General features: G+C 44.0%; 1 protein-coding gene across 1 annotated transcript in view; it reads right to left on the minus strand.

Annotated features, from left to right (window-relative positions):
* The window catches only part of SFSWAP (splicing factor SWAP), a 53,733-nt gene that overhangs the window by 23,720 nt on the left and 12,180 nt on the right, over positions 1-17,833 (minus strand). Inside the window, exons 5-7 of the mRNA XM_015823181.1 lie at positions 15,522-15,741; positions 13,608-13,714; positions 11,414-11,546 (exon numbers count right to left, since the gene is read on the minus strand). Of these exons, the coding sequence (XP_015678667.1) occupies positions 11,414-11,546; positions 13,608-13,714; positions 15,522-15,741 (460 nt within the window). The remainder of the gene's footprint in view (positions 1-11,413; positions 11,547-13,607; positions 13,715-15,521; positions 15,742-17,833) is intronic.

The following is a 17,833-nucleotide window of genomic DNA, read 5'->3' on the forward strand; positions in this document are numbered from 1 at the left end:
AGGAAAGGAAAGGAAAGGAAAGGAAAGGAAAGGAAAGGAAAGGAAAGGAAAGGAAAGACTATGGGGTCCTTGGTTCTCTCTGAGCTTGGTGGTTTTCTTGCAGACATTTCATCATCCTAACTAGGTAACATCATCAGTGCTAGCGATGTTACCTAGTTTGCTATCCAGCTCTGATGTTGCCTAATTTGGGTCATGAAATGGCTGCAGAAAACAACAACCAAGAGTGCACCACAGACATCTCATTGACGGAGCATTTAGACATTATTTCTTGATACAGGTAGTCCTTACAACAGTTCATTTAGTGGCCACTCAAAGTTACAAAGGCACTTAAAAAAGCGACTTAGGGCCGTTTTTCAGAGTTGCGGCCTTCGTAGCATCCCCATGGTCCTGCGATCAAAATTCAGCTGCTTGGCAACTGGTTCATACTTATGAATGGGAAATGGACACAAAACGGGAAACGCTCCTTGCGTATTCCAAAAACTAACTTAAACGGCATTTTTAAATGTTAAAAAGGCTGCCCAAACCAACTCCCCCCCCCTCAAAAAAAGTGCACCCACCCCCCAAAGGACGTTTCAGAAAGTCGTGCAAATGGAAACCTCCCGATTGCTGTCGAAGGCTGGGGTGAATAAAATCTCTACGATTTTGCAAGCATTTCGTTATTGGATCAATACCAGAACACGCGTTGCAGGAATCCCGATTTAAAACAGCTCAGCAGTTTACGGAATAATCACCTTGCGTTCGTTGTGTGTGGTGGGGAGTCTGCATAATTCATGCGTTTCGAAGGCCCTGCGATAAATCATCGGCCCGTTTGGGCGGAGAGAGCTTTTTAAGGCAGTTATTTTATGAAATGCACAGGTATGAATCCTTCACTTGCGAAATACCAGCTGACCCAGCCACTAATAACGGAGCTGCTTTAATTTTGCAGACAGAATCCTAGGAGTTATTGAAGCCATCTGCTCGGTTGCAAGACTCCAAATCAAAATGTATCCCGAGAGACAGCTGCTTTAATTCTTAATTTTAGAGTTCTCTGACAGCCTTCCTGAATTATTTAGAAAAAAACAGGATGGAGACGTGTCTGAAAATGACAGACAACAAGACCCAGGACTGTAATTAATTATAATATGTCATTAATAAAACAGACCGGGTGCTTCCTGCAGTGGCTTAACAACAAAATAATCCTAGCCCAGGGTTTTAAGCTTAAAGGGAGAAATTCTGTGATAAGATGCATCTCTTAAGATGCACAACACACCTCTAAGTAAAAATAGACCTGGCATCTAAAGGTGGGTGGGTGGTGGGTTGGGAGAAGAGCATCATAAAAACAAAGCTTGGAATGATAATAAGTCTGTACCTATTAAAAACAACAAGGTAAAGCCATTTACAAGCCCAGCTTCGACCTAAATGAGCTTCACAAGTCTCTAAAAAACAAGGCATTTCATAGAATTGTGGTAATGCTTTTCTGCAACAGAATATTACAGTACCCCTGTTCTGCTGTGGCAGTGGTTAAAAAACCAGTTATCTTACAGCAGCTGGACTGAAATAAAAGATAGAAACCCTGCAATTACGAGAAAAGTTTCCTGAATCTTGAAACAAAGTGCTGGGAAAAAATTGCAACTTGCAAACCTAGAATTACTAGGTTTGGGGAGGAGATGGGCTGTTTGTTTAAAAAAAAACAACACCCCCAAATCAAAATGTACGGTCCGCCCGTCCTAGACCTACAATCATAACTGAGACCAGAATTTCCATGGCTTAAGCAAGCCAGTCGTTACACGACTCACGGCCAATTTCACGACTTTTTGTGCCGCGGTTTTATTAAGCAAATCGCGGCAGCCGTTAAATCAGTGGTTCTCAACCTGTGGGTCGGGACCCCATTTGGGGCCGATCAACCATTTCATGGGGGTCGCCAAGCAAGGCTGTCCGCCATTTTTTTTGTCCGCCATTTTTTTGTCCATTTTTTTCCCTTTTCCGGCGGGTGCCTTACCTCCCTTGGGCTGGGCCAGCTGGTGGTCGGCCTGCTCCGTCTCTGCCGCTTGCCAGCTACGCCTCGGCCGGCGCAGAACCACGCATGCGCGGCGCTCCCGGGCAGGGAAAGTCCTCGACTTACGACCGGTTGGGTAGTCCTCGACTTACGACCGGTTTAGTCCTCGACTTACGACCGGTTTAGTCCTCGACTTATGACCAGTTTAGTCCTCGACCTACGACCGGTTGGGGTCACGGCATTAAAAAGGTTGAGAACCACTGCGTTAAATGAATCAGGTGGCTATTAAGCGAATCTGGCTTCCCCCATTGATTTTGCCTGTGGGAAGTACCAGCTGGGAAGGTCACAAATGGTGATCACGTGACTGTCCCCCCCCCAGAGGCTGCAACCGTCGTACATACATGGTGATCGACAAGTGGTGGAATTTTGTTGGGGAATGGTACAACGGTCGTAAATGTGAGGACCGGTGTTAAGTCACTTTTTCCAGTGCTGTTGTAACTTCGAATTAGGCATTAAGATTGTAAGCCAAGGACTGGGGTGGTGGTGTTATGTCTTTTTTGAGGGGGATAAATTTACATTCCAACCCCCAAACTGGATGTTCTAGGAATGTCAGAGCATGGTCCAAACAAAGGATGGCCTTATTTTGTGACCAAATGTGCAGAAAGACAGAACATTTAAGACAGAACAACCTGTTTTGAGGTTCTTTCTCTTTGACGTCTTACGATTCAGCTCACACGATCCGCGTATCTTTGCGGCAATAATGAACATTTCTTTCTTTCTTTCTTTCCCCTAACAACAATCCCGAATTGTGCCTTTTTGTATGCTGTATGCTGTGGTTGCCTAAATTCCAAATGATTAACGCTATGCACTGCGGTGGGTGGGTGGGTGGGTGCACGAAACTACTTGGCAATTCTCCTTTGGCTCAAAATGTGCCTTTATAATTTTATTCTCCACAACTAACAATATTTACTTTGACACCTACGAGAACAATTCTAGCAGCTAATGTACTCTGCATTCAAAACTGCTGAAGCTGAAACTTAAAAGGAAGAAGAAGAAGAAGAAAAAAGAACAGCGCAGTAGTTACAAAAATAAAATAAAAAGCTTGTATATAAAGTGATCTGGATAAACTGCCATCACGCTGTTGTCAAGATAATGCAGATTTTTTAAATGCTTTTTTTGGTGGTGGTGGAAAGGGGGGGGGCAGATTTTAAACTGCATTCCCCTGAGCTCTTCAAAGATGCACTGCTAATCCTCTCACTTTCCGTTCCCTTAAATGTTCCTAAGAATTTCAAACCTAGGAGGGAATCAACCAATTACAGAGATCTGGTTTGAGCTTCTTTTGAGAAGAGCCGCGTTTTCCTCGACTTACAACAGTTCATTTAATGACTGTTTGAAACTGGGACTCACTCCCTCTGGCTGGATAAGAAAAAAAAACACATGCTTTAATCTAGCTGAGAGGTGGCCATCAACCTTGAGTTTCCAGGTATATACAGGTAGTCCTTGAGTTACAACAGTTCATTTAGTGACCATCCAGAATTACAACAGCACTGGGGAAAAAAAGGGACTTACGACTTGTTTTTCACACTTAGGACCGTAGCAGCATTCATTCTCACGCTCATGGGATCAAAATGTAGACACTTGGCAACTGACTCACATTTATGACGGTTGCAGTGTCCCGGGGTCATGTGACCTTCTGACAAGCAAAGTCAACGGGGAAGTCAGATCTGTTTAACAACCGTGTTATTAACTGAACAACTGCAGGGATTCCCTTAACAGTGTTGTGGCTCTGTCTTGTGAGCCCCTCTTATCGGAGGAAGAAGGCTCCGAACATGAAGGAGAGGAGATGGCCAGGCCTCCCTCTCCAGGACCCTCCTCTTTGGCAATGCCTCAGGTGTCTCCCGACGAAGAGATTGGCCAGGAGCCAGGTGGTTCTGAGATTGGCCAGGAGCCAGGTGGTTCTGAGATTGGCCAGGAGCCAGGTGGTTCAGAGATTGGCCAGGAGCCAGGTGTTTCGGATAGTGAGGAAGAGAAGTTGTGGCTGGATCCACGCCAGCGTAGGAGCGACAAGCGTGCGCAGCAGAAAAGGAGACGTGCCAGAGATTAAGCTGAGTCACTGGACCACACCCCACAGGCTATAAAAGGGAGGTGGTGGCCATTTGGACTCTGTGACGGACAAAAGCTGAATCTCTGGCGAAGTAGTTTGCTGTGGACTTACTTTTCTAACGGTGTGTATTGTTTTTGTTCTTTGAGTAAAAGGTCTTGGCAGGCAGCTACAGAGCTGCTGCCAAGTTTTCTTATCTGTGAATTGAAGTGTGGAGAAGTTCTTTAACCCTCGGCTGCCTGTTTGGGTGTGTGTGTCCGACGGGGACAGAACAAACAACTGTGGTGAGAAAGCTAACAAAAGGGGGGCAAAATTCACTTAACAAGTGTCTCGCTTTGCAACAGAAACTTTGGGCTCAACTGTGGGTTTTAAGCGGAGGGCTACGCAAAGGGTCTTACTATGTGGCCAAATGAGTCACCCAATTCAGAATTTCCACTCTGACAAGCTTCAGCCCTTGAGAATCTCTGCAGAGTTACTGGTTCAACTCTAAGGAAGTTGTGCCCCAGTGCATTATTCATTATCCACTATTAACAGCAAGGCAGGAGAAAAGCAATTGGTAAAAAGAGCAGCGTCCAAGTGAAAGGTTTTCTTCAATTCCTTTAATTTCTTTCAAGGCAGCCCAACACCAAATTGGCTCTCTGGGTGGTTGAAGAACAGAATTTAAAATTTAAGAACTAAAGAAAATGGAAGGCAAAAGCTTCGAAGGCCGAAACAAGACTGATTTATACTATGCTGTTCGTAGTTCTTGGTTGATGGTCTTAATAGTCACGCTCAGGCTTTAAAATGCTATATTTTCACAGTCAATTCATTATATACTGGAAAGTTGATAACCTCTATGATATTTGTAAATAGATCAGTATATATTTCTTATTCGTCAGAATCATACTCCTTTATCCTTCCCTTTTGGTCCATTTCTTTACCCGTTTAGACATTTTCTTTAAAATGTCAAACAGAAACGCGCACATTAATAAAGAAACAAAACAGAGGATTGGTAAAGCTGTCCTTGCTCAAACAATTCCAGTCCCCAAATACTACGGATTGTTCAGAGTTTAGGTGTACAAGTCAATTCCATACAGACAAGCCTACATCTGTAGAGCCCTGACACATTTCCGAAAACAATTTTAAAACAACACCAAAAAAATGTTGTGTAGGCAGTACAGATTTTTTTTTTTAAGGGTAGGACAAATACGGTGCAAAACACAATTTGGCTGATAGCTTTTTACACAGCAACATCATGCTTGGGTTCTAACTTGCAAGCAGAATCACAAATCCGACACAACCTACTTTTTTTCAAGGCTCCAAGGTCTGTTTTTTTTAAAAAAAGATGTGTGCACCTGGGCAAGAGAATGACACAACCTGGCTGTCTAAAAAACAGACCTGCTGCTGAAAAATAATGCATCTTGAAATCTGTTCAGGGTGGTCTCAGTGTCAACTGGGGTCTACAATAGCATTTGACAAGTCTGGATGCCTTAACACTAGAGCTGTGGACACAATGAAATAAAATATACCCATACAGTTCATCAACATTCCACAAGTGTCAGGTTCTCTACGGGCATCTGATTGACAGGGAGAGCAGTTCTGATCCAGACCAGCAGAAAAGGCAAAGAGCAAAAAAAGGGGGGAGGAAGGAGAATTTGGATGTTCTGGGGAATAGCAAGAACTTTTGAATTTCTAATAGTGAAGCCAGACATAGAAGGACTCCTACAAGCCTATGATCTTTATAGGCACTTTGAAAGCTGAATATTATAACCATAGTGTTAGACTGACAACTGGGTGGATTGTGGCTGAAGTCCATCTTCAGCTGTGGAACCTCTCTTGTAGACTTGGACCCGATTCTATTCTCTTCACCTACGTTCTAGTGTGGCCAAGTGAGCAAAGTGATGGACAACAAGAGTAGGAACATCTAGTCTGAAATTTACTCTCAGCCACACAAGCTGACTGAGTGAGTCTGGATCAGTCACACTTTTCAGCCAAACTCTTGACAGAGACAAAATAAGAAACTAGAGTCAACAAAAAGATTGGGCAACCACTCGTTTGGGATGGTATGAGGACAATCATACGAATCAAACCATTGGGATGGTATGAGGACAATCATACGAATCAAACCATTCGTTTGGGATGGTATGAGGACAATCCCTTGCAAGGGCGAGGGATTGGACCACAAGACTTCCAAGGCCCCTTCCAACTCTATGATTCCAATTTCTTCTTAAAGTCCCTTAAAGTATGTTGAAAGGACTATAAAAGTGCCTAAGAAATGGAGAATGACCAAAGTGTGCAATGCTCAGTGGATCAAGTTTCCATAGCTCTTGACAAAATCTTCTTCCAGAGGGACTCCAAGTCAGAGGCGGAGAATCTCTGCCTTCAAATTCAGTTTCTAGAGAAGGGATCGCTGCCTTTCTACGGTAGACAATACCAAACTTTTTTTTTTCATTGGTCTATGGAGATTCTCAGTCATCCAGGTCATGGGTTGTCCCAAAAGTGCTTTTTTCAAAGGGCAAATGGACTTTCTTAAAAAAAAAACCACCTTTGGGATTATTTCATTTATTAAATGTATGTGCCGCCCCTCTCACCGACAAGGTGACTCTTGAGGAACAAGCAGTTGGAATAACGTAAGGCAGCTTCCCGTAGAAAAGAATTATATGGCCGCTCCAGATATCCCTGCTGGCATGTTCTGCCACTAAACAAAATTCAGAACGTTTGAAAATAATCACCCAGACCAAAATGACCTCTCGGTCTCCTTTCAATCCCAAGATTGTGATAAGAGAATGTAAAGATTGTAAATGCCACTTCTATGTTATGATGGGGTTTTAAGTTCTGGGTAATTTTCTACAGCACTCTTAAGTAATTCTGTCTCATTTTGCAAGACCTCGTTTTCTTATTAAGATGACTATTTGGTGATTAGCATCACGCCTTTTGCTCAGCTGGCCTTTAACTCATTTTAATATTTAATGTGCAATAAATGACTCACTTGATGAATTCATCTGGTGTTGCAGAACAGATAAAACTAACAATGACCACCGTGACAAATGTCCTTTTGAGAATAAAGTTATGCAACTCCCCTCCCTTTTACAACAGTATTACTTATTTGCAGTAAGAAATATGAAGTAGTAATAAACAAAACAAAACAAAAATGTTTTCAAAAGGATAAGCCTCCAGGAAATCATCAATCGATGCTTTACTCTCAAAACATGAATCGTTATAAACTGATTATATTTAAAACTCTTTCTGAGCTTTTAAAAGATAAAAATCTAGATGCTAGAAATCCAATTAGCTCAGTATACAATGAGTATACTTATGCAGATAATTTAAACAGATCAACTATCTTCTGGATATTCACCGGGAGTTTAATTTGCCACCCTTTTCTTTCTGAGTGAGGGAGCATCTCCAATGCAGCTAATTTCATGCAGAAAAATGAACGATTGGGCTAGGAAAAGCATGAAAATTAAGGCACTCCTTCAAACAAACTATTTATCCAGGATGAGACAATATTTACAATAAGTTAATTAAGAAAAACTTTCGCCGCTAGAAGCACAAGAACAAATTAAAGGATGGATGCAATGGAAGCCAATACAAGGAAAAGAACAAATTGGTTCTCCCCTCATCTGCATTTAGCCAAGACTGATTTTTTGCTTCGCGTTGTACAGTGCTACCTTGGTGCTCAACTGCTTTGAAACTCATCAAAATTGGTACTCAATGCACTTTGACACGAAAATTTGGTCCCGATAATCATTGTTTGTTTGGTACTCAATGCACAAGCTAGAACTTGTCTGTGTCTGCTGATTTGTGACTCACCACATTATTTCATGTGTGAAAAATTTGTTTGATACTGATAGGTTTTGGTACTCATTGCGCCTCCCAGAACCAATTAGCAATGAGGACCGAGATACCAACTGTACTTTGAACTATTGTTTTGAAAATCACATTCATGAGCTTTGTCAGTTTGAAAAGTGAGAACCAAGGTAAGAGAAATTGCCATCCAACTACACGCTCCTGTTGAGTTGGTTTGCCTCACATGTATAAATCAATTTCTTTATGATCAGAGATCAATGATAAAAACAACCCAATAAAATAAAATAAAAACCCCTATGTGAAACAAACAGGAATCTGAAACTGAACCATAGAAAGCACTGTGCTCATAATACCTAGTCACTTTTTTAAAAAAACTTGGCCATCACTGGGCAGGTATGTAATATTCTACGGGGTTCTTTGTGACAGCAATGAAGAACGCTGATTTTATTTCTCACTGAAACCAGTCATTTTTTTAAAAAACTATTCATGGCATGCTGTTAAGAGTCTGACTCTCTGCACCATCCTATCTTTGGTCTTCTAATTACAGATTAGGACCTCCTTTTTAAAGAACAGTGCTGTATTTCTGAAATGAATGAAGCAGCTTTGATTTTTTTCCCCTTCCTTTTCCCCTACGGTGGAGAAATATAGCTAAATTAACATTTTCCCAGACACGTATGTTTTGATGATGGGTGTCTGTAGGTTCTGTCTTCCGTTCAATCTCTTTGAGGCATTGTAACAAGGAAGCGAAGCCAGGAAAAAATAAAGAAGTTTTACTCAAATGAAAGGTTAAATGCTACTATGTTCCACACCAAGAATGAGCTGGCTCCAGTTTAGATGCAGCCAGGATGATTTCTGTTTTTTTAAATCCGAATGATTGCGGTTCCGTGGATACTACGTTGAGAAAGCAAGAATCGAAACCTCGAGGTCTCGTTTCTCTGATGCTAACACAGACTAATAGGAAGCTGTCGGATCTCGCATACAGAGAGCAGAAGTATGAAAAATATTACTAACTATACCCTCTGATGCTCAATTTGTGTAAACTGATGCATGGCATGCGCCTTCCAAAATGAAACCGTCTTCATTAATTTGATTCCCTTCCACTCTGCTCTTTGGAGTTTAGGATTATCAATATTGCACAATCCATCTTCCCTAGTCTAATGAAACAGGCAGCCCGATGATGGGAAAAGAATAAAAATACATCATCGGGGGCAACTGTTGCTAGGCGAGAAAAGACAGGTCATTTTTTTCCTGCAATGGGACTATCAACTCTGAAGCCACAGCTTCACTGTTCAGCCCAACCTGCCTGGAAAAAGATGGGACAGGGTGTATTAAACAGCATATTCTCCAAGCCACAAAGATATGTTCTTTGACTTTTTTTGGGGGGGGGGGGGAGAGAAGAAGAGACAACTCCAATCCAGAAAATATCACCGTTTAGGGCAGGGGTCTCCAATCCCCAGGCCGTGATCCGGTACCAGGCTGTGGTCTCTTGGGAATTGGGCTGCGCAAGCATCGGGCGAGCGCACAAAACTGCGTTTGTGCAAGCAGTGAGTGTGCGCTCGCCCGCGAAGCTCCCTTTGGGCAAGTGCACCCGCTGCTTAAGTGGAACCATCCGCTCTCAACCCCCCCACCCCGCTGCTGTCTGCCCCCCCCAACTAGTCTGCAGAGCCGGAAAGGTTGGGGACTGCCGTTTTAGAGCATACTAATTTAACCCAGAGGTCTGAGGCCATGCACCCCAACATGCCGTTGTTCCAATGATAACCCCCCCCCACTTGACCCAAAATCTGAATTCAGGGGAAAGTACAGGTAGTCCTCGACTTACGACATCAATTGAGCCCAACATTTCTGTTGCTAAGCGAGACACGTGTAAACCTGGGCCCCATTTTACGACTTTTCTGGCCACTTTCTGAATCACTGCAGTTGTGAAATTAGTAACACAGTTGTTAAGCGGCTTCCCCCTTGACGTTGCTTGTCAGACGGTCACAAAAGGGGATGGCATTGACCCCGGGACCTTGCAGCCGTCACAAATAGGAGTCAGTCCGCCAAGCATCTGAATTTGGATCACGTGACCCTAGGGGACGCCACAACAGTTGAAAAAGTGTGAAAAACGGTCCTAAGTCACTTTTTCCGGTGCCGTTGCAACTTCGAACGGCCGCTAAACAGACTGTTGTAAGTTGAGGACCATCTGTATTTGGAAAATTTCACGAGTTTGCAAGGATCTTTTACACACGCAGGCCCGAAGAACTAAGGACGACCGGTGGAGTTGCTTCTCAAGGGCTGCCTTTGTGTCATTTACCTACCGACAGATTCTTGCCAGATTAAAGCAATTATCAGCATAACTAAAGAGCTGCTCTGGGAACTGCTAGGGAGGGTCCCTCCGGAAAGAAGCCCTTCCCTCCTGCAACCCCAGACAACATTCCACTACAAAAAATGCATTAATTCATCTATTAAATAAGATCTCCTGTCACCTCCTTAACCCTAACTTGCTCCAGGATACCACTAATTTAATTGAAGCTCCAAATATGCAATTCATTTTATACCCATGTAAGGATAGAATCAAGATCACGTCAAGGGTTAATACCACTTTATAATGCCTTGGTAAGGCCACACTTGGAATACTGCATCCAGTTTTGGTCACCACGATGTAAAAAAGATGCTGAGACTCTGGAAAGAGTACAGAGAAGAGCAGCAAAGACGATCAGGGGACTGGAGGCTAAAACATATAAGGAAAGGCTGCTGGAATTGGGTATGTCTAGTTTAATGAAGAGAAGGACGAGGGGGGACATGATAGCACTCTTCCAATATCTCAGGGGCTGCCCCAAAGAAGAGGGAGTCAAGCTATTCTCCAAAGCCCCTGAAGGCAGGACAAGAAGCAACGGGTGGAAACTAATCAAGGAGAGAAGCAACCTGGAACTAAGGAGAAACTTCCTGACAGTCAGGAACAATTAGCCAGTGGAACAACCTGCCTCCAGAAGCGGTGAATGCTCCAACACGGGAAGTTTTTAAGAAGAGGCTGGACAGCCATTTGTCTGGAATGGTGTAGGGTTTCCTGCCTGAGCCGGGGATTGGACTAGATGACCTCCAAGGTCCCTTCCAACTTTTTATTATTATTATTATTATTATTATTATTATTATTATTATCATCATCATCATCATCATCATCATCATCATCATCATCATCATCATCATCATCATCATCATCATCATCTCAAATTACTTATTGGTATCTCCAAAATAATGAGATTGTTTTGTATTGGTACTAAGACTGGACCTTATTAGCCTAGACGCCATTGTTCTTTCTAATTAGATAACTCTGAGCTGCAGAGAAGAAACGACAGAATCATACTTCCTTTCCTGAAATGGATAGGTTGTGTTCAGTGTCTAAATGTGTGATGGAAAAGATGGTTAATGGCACAAGCATGCAACCCAAGTTGGCATGAAGCCCATCTGCTAAAGGCTACCCAATAACCCATCACTATTGTCTCTTTGAGCCCATTATAAATGGCAACTTCCTCCCAGCGTGAATTCTCTTATGTCAAACGTGTACTTACGATCAGAAGAATATTCGACTTGGGACGACGGAGCGGTTGATCCTTCGCTCGCCTGAGAAATGGCGAGGTTGTCGGCTTGAGCTTTGCGGACAAGGGCGGCCAACGGGTGATCGGGATCCACCACCTTCAGAGGCTACAAGAGGCAAACACAAGGAACGTCAGTGGGGCTGGACCCCCTCACATTGACTGCCCAACATCAAATCATCGTCCCTCTGGTTGAGAAAAACACCACAAGTTCTTCAACCACATTGGCCAGGATGATTCAAACTGCTCGCTGGAGATAGGATTTATTTATCCGATTTATATCCCGCCTTCATTATGTTTTGTAAATAACTCAAGGTAGTGATCACATCTAATACTCCTCCCTCCTTCTATTTTCCCTGCAACAACGACCCTGTGAGGTGGGTTAGGCTGAGAGGGTGAGACTGATTCAGTGTCACCCAGCTGACTTTCATGCCTAAATTGGGACTATAACTCACCATCTCCTGGAGATTGGCCCAAAAGTCATTTAGGCCCAAAGCCTAAATTGGGACTATAACTCACCATCTCCTGGAGATTGGCCCAGAGTCACCCAGCTGACTTCCTTGCCTAAGATGGGACTATAACTCACCATCTCCTGGAGACTGGCCCAGAGTCATTTAGGCCCAAAGCCTAAATTGGGACTATAACTCACCATCTCCTGGAGACTGGCCCAGAGTCACCCAGCTGACTTCCTTGCCTAAGATGGGACTATAACTCACCATCTCCTGGAGATTGGCCCAAAGTCGTCTAGCTGGTTTTCTTGCCTAAGGCGAGACTAGAACTCACACTCTCCTGGTTTCTAGGCCAGGATCTTAACTACTATACCAAGCTGGCTAGGATTACTAGCAGGGACAACGTTTTATAATTTTCACCAATAGAAGAGAACTTTCTTTGTCATTGTTAACTTTGATTGTGCTTTTGCTCATCGAAAAAAGGTGGGAAAAAATGTTGAATTGTCTCTCCTCCCTGAAAGAAACAGGGTTGACAGCAGAGAAACCCCTACCACCAAGAGAGAGATGGAGGAAGGGAAATCACAAAGGGTTTTGCTAGGAGACAAGAGGGGGGGAAAAAAAAAAACCTCACTCCATATAGTGTGCAAAACTAGAAGGACATTATCCAGCATTAGCGTGTTTCCCCGAAAATAAGAGCCAACTGAAAAATAAGCCCTAGCACAGTGATGGCGAACCTTTTAGAGACCGAGCGCCCAAACTGCAACCCAAAACCCACTTATTTATCGCCGGGTGCCAGGTGGGCGTGGCCCACTGGATGGCCATGGCTGTGGTCATGGCAGATTGGGTGGGTGTGGCCAAGGTGGGCATGATCACCTCAATGTTGCTCGTGGGGAGGGACCGGGGCAGGGTTTGGGGAGATCCAGGGGGCCTCTGGCAGGTGGGGCGGTGGGCAGGAGGCTCGTCCTGTGGGGAGAGGCGAGGCAGGGTGGGGGTGCCATTGTCACAGGAAAAGGTGAGGCAGGGGCCGGGGTGGCTGCTGCCTGACACCATTGGCCCCTGCACACAGAGGCCAGCGAGCGCATGGGTGCTGGGATGCATCCAGCCACGTGGGACCTCGGCGAGTTAGCGGGTGGCTGGTTGAAGAGGGATGGTTGCCATCTCTGGGGCATGGCGCGCGTGCCCAGGGCTCTGAGTGCTGCCTCTGGCACGCGTGCCATAGGTTCGCCACCACTGCCCTAGCATGATTTTTCAGGACACTCATAACATAAGCCTCACCCCTCAAAATAAGCCCCAGTTAAGATGGTCAGCCAGATGGACGCATATAGTACTATATTTCCCCGAACGTCAGACCTAACCACAAAATAAGCCCTAATGGGTCTTTGGGAGCAAAAATTAATATAAGACTTGGTCTTATTTTGGGGAAAACACGGTAGTAACCTGGAAGAATGGGGAAAAAAGGGCAGGGATTTTTTGTACAGGAATTTAACAGCAGTTTAAAACATCAGTTTAAGACTGAACGTTTTCTGCTCAGAGAAAATGGATATTGCTTTAGAACAGTGTTTCTCAACCTTGACAATTTTAAGGCATGTGGACTTCAACTCCCAGAATTCCACAGCCACCAATGCTGGCTGTGGAATTCTGGGAGTTGAAGTCCACATGCCTTAAAACTGTCAAGGTTGAGAAACACTGCTTTAGAAAAAGTTTGAGCCGGCTGCATTTACCTTCATCAGCTCTTCTAGCCTGCTCCGTTTCTTAGAAGCGAAAAGGCTGGGATGCAGATAGTTGCCTTCGTTGTCATCGTCGTCTTCGTCATCAGATTCCATGTCATCTGCCGAGGGAAGAATATAAATGACGAGACCTTTTTTTTTTAATTTAATGGCAGTATTACAGAGAGTCACATCGGGAGGAGGATGCTGAAAGGAATGGAGTCAAAAGCCCAATGTCATGTGTCTGATTAACGAAACACTTAAAAGGACTTTCAGGCATATTTTCTCCTAAAAGCATTTATTAAGGTTACAGAGACGTCAGTACAGCATGGTGGAAATGCTTAGGTCTGCTTCTCTTCCCTTACGCATATACATTCCAAGCATTTCCCACTCCCTTATTGTAGGGTCATGGTTCACATCTTCCAATCAACTTGGACCACATGATTTACTTCCGGTTTCTTTTTCCCGGCTTTCACTGTTGCCTGATTTAACTATATAAATACCAGACAGTTCTGCATATTGTCAAAGCAAGAATATACAGTATTTGCAGCGTTGACACCCAAGGCAAGCCAAACTGCCTGGCTGAAGTTTCTCCATATCATTAAGGGCACCAAGTTCTCAGGCTTTGGTTAAAAAGCTGTCACGGCTATTGACAATGTGATTTTTTGGGAGACACTTCAAATGATGTTGCCTTGAAGGCATCTACACTTCTTGGGCAAGCTCACCCCTGCACAGCAGCATCCATTTTGCAAATACAGGTAGTCCTGGACAGTTTTGTTTAGTGGCCGTTCCAGGTTAGAAGGGCACTGAAAAAAAGCGACTCGGGATAGTTTTCCAGGCTGACGACGTTCTAGCGTCCCTGGGGTCAAGTGATCAAAAGTCAAGACACCGGGCAACCGATTCATATTTGTTTCACATGCAGTGTCCCAGGGTGTGTGTGTGTGTGTGTCACGTGATTCCCCATTTTGCAGCCTTCTAACCAGCAAAGTCAGTGAAGAAGATGGATTCATTTAACAACTGCATTGCTGACCTAACAATTACAGCAATTAACAACTGTGGCGAGAAAGGTCGTAAAATGGGGGCAAAACTCACTTAACAACATTTTGGGCTCATTGGTGAGTGGAGGACTCCCTGTGCTGTGAATTCTGTTTGTCTTCCCGACTCTCTGCTATTTTAGGAACACGAAGCGCATAGAGCTAGTCCTCCACTTATGACCGGTTCCTTAGGGACTGTTTGAAGTTACGACAAACCTATTTTAGGGCTGCTCGCGACTTGTGATGGTTGGGTTCCTTCTGCAGTCCCATGATCAGACTTTGGGCCCTGGGCAATACAGCTGCATTTGCAGCTGTTTGCAGATAGTTTTGCAGAAAACAGGCACTTTGTTATTTGGGAGGTTTTTGGGGCAAAAGTGCGCCCACAACAAGTCAAGAGTTCGCTTTTCAACCACTGCAGAGAAAATCAACCCATGTTACAACCACGATGGGCAGGCTCCACCACGCCGAGGACTACCTGTATACAGCAACATTTCCTGCCTGGAATGTTTAAGCTGAAATGTTTTCTCAAAGCTACTTGTTACTTTTATAAAAGAGCCCTGCCGAAGGAGGAAAACCGTATAAATGCAAGCATAAAACGTCAGGGTTTTGTTTTTTTTTTAAATGGATTTAAAAAGGAACGGGTAAACGCTGCCGAAAGTTGGGTTACGCCTGGGGAGGCTGTCATTTTGAAGCGTTTAGACTCCTAATCCTCTCTCTGTAGCCTTTGGAAAAACGACTTAAAACATCTGCAGCAGATATTAGGAAACAGCTTTCTCAGCTGTCAAGACGCTGGAGTGATTCAGACAGGAACGCACGAGCTTACAAGCTGCCTGACACCGTGTTTCTTAAAATAAAATAAAATAAAAAAAACCAACCAACCCTTCTGATGACTTACCTTTTTCCTCTTCTTTTTTCTTCTCCGTAGCATAGCGCCCTTCCTTCATGGCTTTCTGAATAAATTTGTAGTAAGGATTGAGGTAGTGATCAAACCGCAGGAAATCAAACTGGGAGTTGCGAGCCTGTTTTGCCTTCAGCATAATCTCAAATTGGGCGCCCTGCTTGCAGACGAAATTGGCGGTCCGTTCGATGATGGCGTGCATTTTGGCGGTGGGGGGCTACGGGGAGAGGAGGGGAAAAAAAAGTCACATTCATCTTTTACAAGCTGCAGTTCTTCTTTCGGTGCAGGCCTCCCTTCCCTCTTTTTTTTTTTCTCTCCATGCTGTGGCAAATTATCTGAACGCTGGCGGCAGAACGCCTCACTCAAAAAAGAAAATCAGAGGTGAATCTTTAAGTCCCCCCCCCCACTGTAGTTATGCAGGGCAATGCAGAGATTTTACAACACACTGGTAAAGACAAAGGCAGGGGTGTAATGTTGCAACTTATGATGCCAAAACCGAGCACGGCTCGGCTGTGGACGAGCAGAAAGCCATCAAATCTTCCATCTGCCTGGAATTGCCACTATAAAAGTGGGAAACCATAACGCATTACTTGTGAACCGTGGTCATCCAATAAGCAGCAGGTTAGAGAGATAAAACTCTGGAAAAGCTCCTGGATCTCATGATTGCAAAGCAAGAAGAGAAGGGGGGGGGGGGAAAACGTGTCCATTAGAACGGCGAAAAGCTCCTGAAAAAGGCCAATTTCCTTGCCTTTTTCAGTTTATAAACCGACTGCAAATAGTCCATATTACATTTTTATTCTTTTTCAATATTGGCGCAATTGCTACCTGAGGCATTAACTGGCAACTGGGCTTCCTTGCCCCTTTTTTAAGGGACCTTGAAACCACACAATTTCCATTATTGCTAAAAAGAAAGGGCAGGGCAATAAATACACCAAAAAGGGAGGGTGACTGTTTTATGCTAAGCATTTAACAACAAGAACGTTACCTAAATAAAACACAGGTAGTCCTCGACTTACAATAGTTTGCTTAATGACCATTCAGTTACAACGGCGCTGAAAAAAGTGACTTATGACTGTTTTTTCACACTTGGGACCGTTGCAGCATCGCCAGGGTCAGGTGGCTGAAATTCAGAGGCTTGGCCATTGACTCGTATTTATGACGGTTGCAGGGTCCCGGGGTCACGTGATCCCCTTTTGCGACCTTCTGGCAAGCAGTCANTAGTTTGCTTAATGACCATTCAGTTACAACGGCGCTGAAAAAAGTGACTTATGACTGTTTTTTCACACTTGGGACCGTTGCAGCATCGCCAGGGTCAGGTGGCTGAAATTCAGAGGCTTGGCCATTGACTCGTATTTATGACGGTTGCAGGGTCCCGGGGTCACGTGATCCCCTTTTGCGACCTTCTGGCAAGCAGTCATTGGGGAAGCCGGATTTAGTTAATTATTTACTTAATTATACTTAATTGTTAGCAAGGGCAGTAGATTCACTTAATAATTGTGGCGAGAAAGGTCGTTAACATGGGGCAAAAGCAAGAGAAATTTTGAGCTCAGTTGCGACTGTAAGCAGAGGACTACCTGTATGGGAGGGTTTTTTTTTTGAACAATGATCGCTTTTTTTCATTCTTCAGTCAAATCACCTGAGAAATATAGCACGTAAGGCTTTTAGAGGAATACCCTGGGATACCGTTGTACTCCCCACCTTAACAGCATAAAACACTTCTTTAAAAAAGTGTTTTTTATTAAATGTCTACCTCCCTGCTTTCTAAAAGAGATCCAAGCAAGGTAATGTGTCCCCCCCCAGTTTTTCTCTATCAACCTCTAAGTTAGGTAGGCTTGGCCAAGAGAAACTGACTTGCCCAAAGTTGTGCTTCCACAACTGAAAGCAGATTAAAGTACCCTAACCCTAAAAAAGATGCTGAGACTCTGGAAAGAGTACAGAGAAGAGCAACAAAGATGATCAGGGGACTGGAGGCTAAAACATATAAGGAACGGCTGCTGGAATTGGGAATGTCTAGTTTAATGAAGAGAAGGACGAGGTGGGACATGATAGCAGTCTTCCAGTATCTCAGGGGCTGCCCCAAAGAAGAGGGAGTCCAGCTATTTTCCAAGGTGCCTGAAGGCAGGACAAGAAGCAACAGATGGAAACTAATCAAGGAGAGAAGCAACCTAGAACTAAGGAGAAACTTCCTGACAGTTAGAACAATTAACCAGTGGAACAACCTGCCTCCAGAAGCGGTGAATGCTCCAACACTGGAAGTTTTTAAGAAGAGACTGGACAGCCATTTGTCTGAAATGGTATAGGGTTTCCTG

The sequence above is a fragment of the Protobothrops mucrosquamatus genome, unplaced genomic scaffold, assembly GCF_001527695.2.
Source record: "Protobothrops mucrosquamatus isolate PMUCROS unplaced genomic scaffold, P.Mucros_1.0 scaffold1792, whole genome shotgun sequence".
Classification (NCBI taxonomy): Eukaryota; Metazoa; Chordata; class Lepidosauria; order Squamata; family Viperidae; genus Protobothrops; species Protobothrops mucrosquamatus.